At 34.4% G+C, this 12,041-nt stretch overlaps 1 protein-coding gene across 5 annotated transcripts in view; it reads left to right on the top strand.

Moving 5' to 3' along the window:
- The window catches only part of Phf14 (PHD finger protein 14), a 278,273-nt gene that overhangs the window by 45,617 nt on the left and 220,615 nt on the right, over nucleotides 1–12,041 (top strand). For all 5 annotated transcript variants that reach the window (XM_010610531.2, XM_010610529.3, XM_033758255.1 and 2 more), the window contains 2 exons: nucleotides 10,747–10,893; nucleotides 11,583–11,853. In XM_010610531.2, coding sequence (XP_010608833.1) covers nucleotides 10,747–10,893; nucleotides 11,583–11,853 — 418 coding nt within the window. The remainder of the gene's footprint in view (nucleotides 1–10,746; nucleotides 10,894–11,582; nucleotides 11,854–12,041) is intronic.

The raw sequence follows: 12,041 nt of genomic DNA, 5'->3' as shown, positions 1-12,041 counted from the left end.
TGAGAGTGTTAAAAAATCTTTAGAGCACAGCTGATTGATTTTTTTTTTTAAGCCTCTATGGGCAGATAATTGAGTATTCTGTAATTTTTCTCATATATTTATAATGACTTTATATACCATCTAGATAAACCTCCTTTTAATATGCTCTTCCCTTACTGGGTAAATTTTCAGTATCATACAAAATGTTTATTATGCTTGGCTTTCATCTTAGTACATTTATTTTATAACTAGGACACAAATAAGGTGAAAATTTATTGAAAAAATTTGAGTGATATATTTTATGAAATGTTCTCATCTACATGAAGATGAAAAAATTGTTTTTATTCCAATCTCTGGTTCTGAGGATTTGTACTTTGATTATTTGATGAACATACTGAGTGACACAGCATTTTCATAGCTGCTAGGCAGTCATTGAGGTATAATTATACATTGTGCTGTGTGGATTAGTTATAACTACAGGTCTGGATGATGGACCAAAGTCTTAAAGGAGCTAAATAAGGCTGTGGGCTATATAAATCCTATATGAGTACTTGGATCAGAAAATTTTGTAGGTTAAACTTAGTTGTCTACTTCTGGAAAACTGAGCTTTGTAGTCATTTCTTTTCAAACTTGAGTTTCCCCTTTTACATTATAGTAGTTTGGATCTCTTTTTATAGCACCATGTATATACAATAATCCTTTTGGGAAGATAAAAGTTCTATTCCTAGGTAATCAGCAGAAATGTGTGAAGAATCCATAAATAGGACAGCAGAGTCTAATTGAATGTATAGTGCTTTGGAGAATTCATCTCTGTGGGGGATCATTGGCCCGAAGTATGCATGAGATAAATATGCAGTAGTAAGGGACTTTTGCAGCTACAAGCCCAAAACCTGGAATGCAAGTTTAGAGATTACAAAGTAGCCTACCAGACCACAAGTCACAGTAGTATCAAAATGCATTGCCTTAAGGTGTGAATGCTCTGGCTTTTGTCCTCCCCATACTTCTTTACATTCAAATTAGTCTCAAAGTCAGTCCTTTTAACAGATCATCCTGACTGTCTCCTTCCCTGGCCTCTACATGAGTTCCTGCTCAATTGCCTTTTTCTTTGATTCTTACTTCCTGGTTCTATCAATAAAAGGCCACCAAGGCTTCATTTTGTGGCTGTCCCTACAGACTGACTCACACTGAAGGGTCCCGGTTAATGGCAGTCCCTATGGACACTCTTAGAGTATGAATTGGATATTGACTCCAAGTGATCTTTCATCCTTCCCTCTGTGCCACAGTCATGGACTGTGACACATCTTTTCGTCTAAAGGCATGAACATTAAAATGGAACAAACAAAACGTATTATTAAGCTAGATACTAGTTTGTAACCTGTGGTCTATGTCTGTGTCCATGGGCTAAGTTGAGAGACTTGACAGGGAAACCTGCCATTCATCGGGATGTGAAACTTGGGACTCAGGCTTCTTCCTTGCTTTGTTGCCTTCCATGATTGATTGGGTAGCTGCCCTGTAATAATAAACTGTGGCTTTTCTCCCTAGTTGCTACCTTGCTCAGTGTACTCTTTTTTGGGGGAAATGATAGGCAGAATATTTATGTTCCTGGTTTATTATTGATACCAGAAATAATACTGGAGATGAAATATGAAATATTGTACGTCCTAGCCAGTTAGATGTCTGATAACACTGAGCTTCTGTTCTCTAAAAATTGAAGAATGAATTCTAGGAACATCTAAGGTTAAGAGTAAGAAGATAATAATGATAGGGTAGCTCTTGAGAGGCAGGAGAGGACCCATGTGGATAGGTGCGGACTCCACTCTGTAGGGGAAATTTTTGGAGTAAAACTGATGTGGGTTCAGTGTGGTCCACAGTCATGATCAACCAAAAAGGTTACAGTGTAGTCACTTAGGTAATCGTGGTCTAATTGGGAAATAAGCTATGTAACAAGTGTGACTTCTATTAAATGGTGGGTCCCGAGGTCCTGGTAACCCACTGGGGTGGCTGATGTCTATCGAAACTTCACTAGGCCTAGTATTTGTTCTTTGAGGAGGTATACAGGTCTGGTTGTCTTGTTCTTATTTTGAGGCCTGGTCTCAGGCAGATGTGTCTGGCTGCAGTTGGGCGTGTTTCACCTTTGCCTTGACTCTCTGGAGGACCTAGCACTATGTGACTGCCTATAATACTTCTACTTAACTCAGTTGTCTATAACATTATGATAAGCACCTAGAGAATTAGAAAATTAGAAAGGTTTCTGAACAGTGTTTCAGAATTCAAGACTTTGCATAAATAGGTATTAGTGAGGTTTGTTTTTGAAAGTAGTCTTTCTTGATTATTTGTACATGGTTATCCTGTACATTCAGATTCTTGGAGTGTTATTGCGTTTTAAAATTAAACATTTGAAATTAAAATAGATCTCTTTTCAAGCATAACTTGTCTCAGTTTTGTATTCTCTTTAGCCTTTCTAAGAACTTTTTAGCCTGTGATTTAGCTCAGTGGTGCCACTGCCTGCCTCCCAAGTGCAAGGTCCTGAGTTTGATCCCCAGTAGCAAAAAAAAAAAAAAAAAAAAAAAAAAATTTAAAGACTTGTTTATCACATTGGATCTATATTTCCCCCCCAAGGCTTTTTTTTATGAAGACTTATTTATCTAGTGTAGCACTTTATGAGGAGTTTTTACTTTAATTTACTTTTTAAAGTTCATTTTTTACTCCTAGTATATGTATTTTTATTAATAGTATATGCAGTACATGATGTTTATGTTAATCATGGGGAGTACATGTACATAGCACATGTTAATTCTGTTTTCATTCGCTACTCATGCCATCCCTTCTGGCTTCTTCCTCCTCTTGGTTCCCTTCTCATTTGCAAAGCTCTATTTCCATTTTGATCCTCAGTTATTTTTTCTGTGTTCCTTCTGTCTTTCCCTCTCCCTCCCTCCTCCTTATTCCCCCTCCCACTTGAAAAATATATTCCTACTTCCTATTATCTATCTTTTATTTTGCTCTTTATTTTTATTCTTTTTGGGTTTCTCATATAAGGGAATCTATGTGATATTTAAACTTGTGTGTCTGATTTATTTCACTTAATAGTATGGTCTCAAGGTACATCCATTTATATATGAATGCCTCAAGTTTGTCTTTCTTTATGGTAGAGTAATACTTCATTGTATATAAGTACCACATTTCCTTTATCCATTCATCTGTGGATGTTCATATAGGCTGTTTCCAAGATTTATCTGTTAGGAATTGTGCTGCTATGAACATGGGTATGCATGTATAACTGTAATATTGTGACTTTAATTTTTTAGAAAGATACCTAGAAGGGCAATAGTTGGATCAAATGATATTTCTATTTTTAACTTTTTGAGGATCTTCATATTGATTTCCATAGTGGTTTGTACTAATTTACGTTCATAGCAATGATGTAGAAAGGTTCCTTTTTCTCCCCACAGCTTTACCAGGATTTGTTACTTTTTTTCTGATAGCCAGTCTTTCTGGAGAAAGATGATATTTCAGTGTAGTTTTAATTTGCATTTTTTTATTGGCCTTATACGGACTGTAAGAAGGGTTGAAAAAATAAATATGTCAATTTCATGTAATGTTATTGTAAAATTTCCCTTTTTTTGGGGTACCGAAAATCAAACTCAGAACCTTTTGCTTGCCAGGCAGGTACGACACCACTGAGCTAAATTCCTGCCCCCCTATTTTTTTATAATGTTTTATAGCCCCCAGAATAGAGCTTTATCATATGGTGAGGACCTGTTTAAAGTTCTGTTCTTTTTGATCCACTTTGAAAGTATTCAAGATTCTTTAGAAGAATCATGCTATGTTATGATGTAGTATGTGCTATTAAAAGATGTTCAAGCAATATTATCAGACATGTTATTTTAAAAATTGATTTAAGGTACAGATTCAGTTATGATGACTGAAAATTTATGTCATTGTTTCAGATTATGTAGTTATTCTTAAAATTACTTATATTCCAACAAAACCTAAATAGTAGTTTCTTCTGTGATTAAAGCATAATTTTACTACCTTTGAGAAGTGTTATACTGTTATATAGAATTTTTTCATTTCAGTATAAGATTATTTATAGATGTTATTGATTTTTCTTCCTATAACCTTTAATAAATTCAAATCATTCATGGATTAAATTTAAAGGCCTCAGTTTAGATTTTGGCCACTGAACTTTGCTACCTTAATTTTGCTAGGAGAATCAGAATTGGTAGGCATGAATTCTTGGTGGATCAAATAGTTTTGACTGAATTTGTTAAGAAGTTACATTGCTTAAATTTAGATCTTTTATATGGGAATTTAAATGAGCTTTATGTGATGGTGTTAGGCACTTAGTAATTTAAACCTAATTTAAAAAGTTATATTGGATTAACTTTACAGAAGTTAATTCAGACTACAATCTCTTAAACTTCAAATCCTCTCAGCAGTATTTTCAGAATATTTCCAGTTCTTATAAAATTCACTGCTGCTACCTGGTCCAAAACATTCTTTGTTGCCTAGATTACTGTAATAATCTAGCCCTTGCAACTTTTGCTTTTCCAGAGTAGAAGCTGACACATTCTTTCAATATGAGCGAGGTGTTCTGTATTTTAGGTTTTGCAAGCTTATGGCTTGTGTCACATGTACTGAACTTTACCATAATAATGTGAAAGCAGCCAAAGGCAATACATAGACAAATGAGTATGAATATGTCCCAGTACAACTTTATTTATAAATACAGGGAGGGACAGATTTGACCCCCCAAGTTGGCAACCTCCTTTCAAAGGAATAGAGGCAGTTTTAGCATGGCCGGTATAACCATTAAAATCTAAGTCAGATCTTGTTATTCCTTATCCAAAGCCATTAGACAGAGCTTTCCTTACTGATATATGTGTTTTGGTTGTTTTTCATTTTCAGGATGTGAATATTCTAGGCTTTCAGCTGCCTAAACAGTGTATTAACCAAATACAAATGATAAGTACTATAAACATAAGTGGTTCTGAGGTTTTTTTCAGCAGCTTGATGCTCCAGGCTTATTTTTATCCTTTTCTACCAATATCATCATATTTTTCTTTTTGTTTTTAGTTTATTTCTTTATTTTTATTGTTGTTTTTCAAGTTTGTTGTCTCTTGTTCTCAACATGGCTTAAATACCTCTAAGAACTGTGCTTTGGTTTTATAACATTTAAAGCAAAAAGGGAGGGAGAAAGGAATGAAAATTTCTCTTGTATATCCACCTCAGTATACTTTTTGATCATCTTATATGTCAAAAAGTGTCCCTATGGCCACTGTGTTAGTGAGACAACTGGGAAAATGAAATCTGATTCCATATCTGTCAAAGAAATTGATCTTTGCAAAGAATAACACATGGGAAGAATTGGATGTCACAGTTTGCCACAGGTAGCCTAAGAGGCTATCAATTTTCTTCCAGTTTTTTTTAATATACCCATGTGCTTACACCAAATGAAATAGATGTTTATAACAGGCATTAAAAGAAGGAAAAGAACTAATTGTTAAGAATTAAAAAACGAAAAAGAAATGTCACCTTCCCAATTTCCCTTTCTTTGCTTCAGAATAGAAAAAATATAAACTTTCTGGGCATTGTATTCTTTGGTCCTTTTAACCGAGTCTTTGCCTTTTATCAGAGTGATCTCTTCTTCCAGCTTTTTCTTCAGAATAGGACTTCACAGTAGTTTTTTCTTTCCAAAATTTTCTCATGAGATTTTTTTTTTTTCCTCAGTCAGAAAGGTAAGTGACTCCATCACTTTGTGTTTAAGCTTAATTCACAGTCAGGAGAGCCCATTCACTTTGTATTTCTTAGAGAGACAAGTAAAAAATTAGAGCAATATTGAGTCAAGGATACTTTACAGTTTTTGATGTATGATATATTTTACATCAGAATGGATTACCTGTTTAAACTCTAAACACTAATTTAGCTTTAGCTTGTTATTCAAAAAAAGAACATTTTTTTCATTGAGAAAGTAGATTCCAGAGACTGAATGATAATTGCTTTACCTTTCATCATTACAACTCCATATTGACTATATAGCCCTACACAAACTTTAAGGAATGTTCTATATATCTGATTTCCTCTTATTTTTTTCTGATTGTCCTTTTTTTCTCATTCCATTTTTTATTCTTTCCAGACATGTATTAATTACATGAACAACCACCGATTGTACTTGCTATTTAAAAAAAAAATTTATAAGTACATACTAATTAAATCATCTTGCGTGTGTACATTTTATTAAACCACTTAATTCTTTTAAAAATAATTTAATAAGTAGCCATTTGGATAAAAACATGTCAGCTCTGTTTTAATATAGACATTATACTGTTGTTCTGAAATTCTGTGAATCTTGTGAATTCTGTTCTGAATTGGGATGTCTGCCATAAGCCCTTCTTTGCATCTGCATAGTAACCCTCAATTTATAGTAATAAATTTGAAATGGTACCAGTAAATTAAGAAAATACAGAATAAAATAATAATTGTAGGTGAATTACTGTGAAATGTGTGAAAAGCAGAATGTGACTACTATTCTAGGTAGACCATTGGGTAAGACAAGCTTCTGTTGCAGAATAAACTAACATGGCTCACTCTTTTTTTCTCCGAAAGATGCAGTTAAAAAGTGCAAAGTAGTGGGCATAATGGTGCAGACGTGTAATCCCAGCACTCAGGAGGCTGAGGCAGGATGATCACCTAGAGTTCAAGGCCAGCCTGGGCTACACAGTGAGTTCAAGGCTGGCTTGAATTATATAGTAAGACACTGTCTCAAATAAAAAAAAAAAATTCTGTAGTGTGAATAAACTGTAATAGTACATAAAATCCTAATGAGATAATTGACATTGTGAAATGGGAAGCAAGGGGCTAAAGGTGTAAGGAAAATGGATGGGTAGGGGAAAGGTAATAAGGAAAAAGAAAAAAATGTGAGAAAATGAAAAGATGGAAATAAAGCGTTTGTTAATGGGGAGGGGAGGAGGGGATGAAGGGAGGGCAGAAAAAAAAGTGCGAGGTAAAATTGGATAAGGTGTTGTGCAATTATTGAATCATGCATATTTTGTATGAAAAAATACTATGTTGGCTTTTAGTAAGTCTGATACCCGACATTTTTGTGAAATGTACTTAAGGCTAATTTTGTTCGGATAAAGTCTTATTTGTTCTTAGCTAGATTAGTGCTAGTTTTTTTTTTTTTCTTTTTTTTTTTCTGTACTAGGGATTGAACTCAGACCTTGTGCTTGGTGCTAGTTTTTTTAAATGTAAAGGTGAATAAAATATATTTTTATGATGGGTTAAAAATACTGCTATATATTTAAAATGATTTTATGAGAAATATAATACGAAGTACAATAAATGGTTAATATAAATTTATATTTAATTTATCATGATTCTAGATACCTTTCCTGCATAAAATATATATGAGTTGTTTAAGGATTGATAAAATAGAACTGGGATAAAGCTGAGTGGTAGAATGCTTGTCTATCATGCACAAGGTTCTGGGTTCAATCCCTGGCACTGAAAAAAAAAGATTATTAAAATATTTCAGCCATAATTGGCATAATACAAAGGTACCCTACAGAGTGGAGAAAATATTTCAAATCATACATATGATAAAGGATTATGATCTAGAATATGTAGAGAGTTGCTAAAATTAAAAAAAAAATGAAGAAACATGTTTTAAAAAGTAGGCAGAGGAAGATATACACATGACTAATATGTAGACAGAGATGCTCAACATCACTGATCTTTAGGGTAAGTAGAACCACAGTGAAATTCCACCTCATACCCTTCAGGTTGGCTACTACGTTAAAAAAAGGCAAAGTAACAAATGTTGCTGGGGTGTGGCAAAATTAAAATTAAAAATAGTATGCTGTGGGTGAGAATGTGAATTGGTAGAGTTTATGTAGGAAAAAATACTAAATAGCTTCTGCCTTGGCTTTGTATATGGTACTTGCCTCTAAAGGACAAAATATATACATTGTCAAATTTATTTTTCTCTTGGTTTCTGGGCACCAGGCATCTGGATGTTGTATTTACATTTAAGTTTTTTATATATAAAAGCTCCTAAATTTTTCAAGTACTAGCATAGGAAATTAACAATAATTGGTCAAAAATACTAATTTTTTTTGGTCTTTGTTATCTTGATTTCAGATTTAAGTGCAAGACTTCTTAAATAAACCAACTGTAGCATAAATAATCAAAATATCTCTGATTCTGTAGTTGTTACTCATCTTTAGTTGTTAAAGTTTGCAAATTAACAACACAGGATTGAACTCAGGATTTTGTGCTTGCAAGGCAGTCATGGTACCACTGAGCTAAATCCCTGGTGCAAATTAATACATTTTAATGTTGCTCATTTAACATATTTATTCACCATATTATGTGTTAGCCAACACATACAATTCAGTAAGCATTTGCAGAACATGAATACAGATGCTCTTCATTTTATGAGGTTACCTCCTATTAAGCACATCATAAGCTGGAGGTAATTGTAAGTTGACTATGTGTTTAATAAATGTTACCTGCTAAACACTACTGCTTAGCAACACAATACTTACCTGATCTGTGGCTGGGAGCTGTGGCTCAGTGCCACTGCGTCTTACACTTTGAGACTATTACATCACATATTGCTAGCCTAGGAAAGGATCAAGATTCAAAGTATGGTTTCTACTGAATGTGAATGGCTTTTGTACCTCCACAAAGTAGAAAAATTATAAATCAAGTTATTATAAGTTGGGGACCAGCTCTACACTGGTCACTCTTGAATTCATGTTCTAAAATCCATTTGTGTTAGGCAGCTTCTGTACTGTAACAAATACCTGAGAAAACCAACTTACAAGGACAAAAGGTTTATTTTGGCTTACAGTTTTGGATTTTACAGTCCATGACTGGTCGTTTGGCCCTGTTTCGTTGGCCTCTGATGGCATGTCATGATGCAAGTGTGTGATGGAGCATAGCTGCTTATGTAATGTCAGGGAGCAGAAGGGAGGAGATGAGGGTTTCACAGTTCCATGTAGGAACATAGCCATGTTGCTTCAATGACCTAGAAAGTCCCATCTCTCAAAGTTTTTCCACTTTGAGCAGCACCAAGGTGGGGACTAAGTCTTTAACACATAGAATTTTGGGGGAGTTTCCAATGAAACAACCAGTTAAATTGTATTGTGGAGTGACAAACTTGGTTTGGTAGACAGTGCCATCTGTACTTAAAGGTAGGCTTACAGTACTCAGTGAAATCAGTCATTCATTATGATTGAGGACCTATGTATGTGTGCAAAGGATTAAGCTAGTGTTGGGATAGAGGAATCTGTCAGGATACCTACATATTGCTTTAAGAAGCATTGTTTTCCTAAGTGAGGAAACTAGCAAACTTCAGAACCACAAAAGATGTCACAAGTGCTGAGTTTGGACAGGAATTGATGGAAATAAAATATAAGTTTCCTTGGAACAGTGAGAAACTCCAGCTGAACCTTTAATATTATCTTTCTCTAGCTATTTTATGTTTATTTGTTTGTTTTGTTTGGTTGAGACGGTTTTACTACACAGTTCAGGCTGGCCTTGAACTCACTGTGTAGCCCAAGCTGGCCTCAAACTTAAAATGAACCTCCTGTCTCAGCCTCCCCATTGCTGGGATTACTGGTGCACACCACTATGCCCACCTACCTTTAAAGTAGGTGTTTTAAAGTAGGATAAAGTAGAGAGTAAAGAAAAAAGGATAGTGTTGTTTTATTTGAGGAGATAAGGAAAGGGCTCTCTCTTAAGGTAACATTTATGAAAATAAGTGATAATGATGTGTTGATTTGAGGGAGAGCTTTAGACTCAGAAGGAGTAGAATATGCAAAGTTCCTGAGGTAAGAACAAGGAGACAGTGTGGCTATTGTAACAGAGTTAGGAAGTTAGATTGGTGACAGGGAGAGAAGAAGATCATAGAGGAAACAGGAGGACACATGTACCAACTAGGGGAGCTTGGAAAGGACTTGGGTTTTTACTCTGTGTCATGTGGGAAGCTGTGAATTTACATAGTGTAGATATGAATTGATAAATATTTGAAATGACTGCCGTGATTATTATGTTCTGTGTAGACAATAGGGATGCAAGAGGGGATAGATTCACATATATATATGTACACATATATATACATATATATGTACACACACATGTATGTGTATACACACACACACACACACACACACACACAGATATTTCCAAGTAAGACATAAGGTTGGCTTTCAGTATTTTTAAATCTAGGAGGTTCTTTATTTTGTTTTATCTCTTTGCAGTGCTGGGGATCAACCTAGGGTTTTAGGCATGCTAAATAAGCAGTTTCTCTGCTACATACATATATATGTACACACACATGTATGTGTATACACACACACACACACACACACACACACAGATATTTCCAAGTAAGACATAAGGTTGGCTTTCAGTATTTTTAAATCTAGGAGGTTCTTTATTTTGTTTTATCTCTTTGCAGTGCTGGGGATCAACCTAGGGTTTTAGGCATGCTAAATAAGCAGTTTCTCTGCTACTAAGCTATACCCGCAGCTCCTTTAAAGTAAAAAAAATTACTAATTTGAAGTTTGTATTTGATATACTGGATCATTTCTAATGCAGAACTCTTTATCATAATGTACAAAAATCACTTATACAATTTATTATGAAATTAACTAGAACTAGGAGTTTTTTTCAAAAAAAGAATTCTTTTCTTTGGTGTTAATATTTTTAATGACATATTGGAGTTAAAATGTTCATCCTCTCTCTTTTTTTTTGATATAGGATATAGCAGATCCATTTTTTGCTTATTGTAAGCAACATGCAGATCGTTTGGACAGAAAGTGGAAGAGAAAAAACTACCTGGCTCTGCAGTCCTACTGTAAGATGTCTTTACAAGAGAGAGAGAAGCAGCTCTCACCAGAAGCACAGGTGTGGGAGTCATGTTTTTTCTTTTAAGATTATAGATAATTGATCTTATGTGTTTGCAATAACATGTGAAGTATAATTATGAAATTAACTTAGTTATCTAAGAAGTGATTTATAATTGAGGTAAGTGATGAGCAGAGTATGTAGTTGAATGTTCCTCCTTAGGTAGTCAATAGAGCATCTATTTATAAAGTATATTTTCACATATTAATACAATATGTTGACTAGATATTTTCATTCAAATGTTCATTTATGCAGAGAATTTGGTAAGTTTGTCTTTTAAAATGGTTTCCTATGTATATTAAGTAAATGTGTGGAGACGATTGTATTTACTGGGAAAAGAAAAGTTTAACTTAGTAAAATTAGTTTCTTACAATGCTGATCATAAACTGAGACAGTTGTTATTAGATGTAGCTCTAGTTTATGGAAACTCAAGAATTACACAGTACACCTTGGGCCGGGGATTTAGCTCAGTGTCACTGTGCCTGCTTTGCAAGTGCAAGGTCCAGAGTTCAATCCCGGTACCAAAGCAAAAAACCAGAATTATACAGTATACCCTGAGCATTAATAAATATAATTTGCCTCAAATAGGAGATTCTAGTTATATTTACTTTTTGGAGCACAGAAGTAAAATGATCAGGTCTGTGTTCCATTTTATTATATTTTAAAATTTGTGTACATTTCTTTTATAGGCAAGGATCAATGCCCGGCTTCAGCAGTATCGTGCCAAGGCAGAACTAGCTCGATCCACCAGACCCCAGGCCTGGGTTCCAAGGGAAAAATTGCCCAGACCACTCACTAGTAGTGCTTCAGCTATTCGTAAACTGATGCGGAAAGCAGAACTAATGGGGATCAGTACAGATATCTTTCCAGTGGACAATTCAGATACTAGCTCTAGTGTGGATGGAAGGAGAAAACATAAGCAACCAGCTCTCACTGCTGATTTTGTGAATTATTATTTTGGTCAGTATAGATACTGCTACATGCACATTTTCAATGAAAACAATTTGCTAATGAAAAATTGATATATTGTTAATTTTTAGAAATTCATTAGCCAAGTTACACGTGTCAAAGAAAGTATGTTATTTTCCTAAGTTGTAGGTTTTTGTAAAATTCTAGGTTCATGTTTTTTTCTGCATACTTAAAAAGTT

Source organism: Fukomys damarensis, unplaced genomic scaffold (assembly GCF_012274545.1).
Source record: "Fukomys damarensis isolate Sample0158 unplaced genomic scaffold, DMR_v1.0_HiC HiC_scaffold_4, whole genome shotgun sequence".
In the NCBI taxonomy this organism is placed as follows: domain Eukaryota; kingdom Metazoa; phylum Chordata; class Mammalia; order Rodentia; family Bathyergidae; genus Fukomys; species Fukomys damarensis.
The sequence above is the reverse complement of the archived record's forward strand: the minus strand, read 5'-3'. Positions and strand labels throughout refer to the sequence as shown.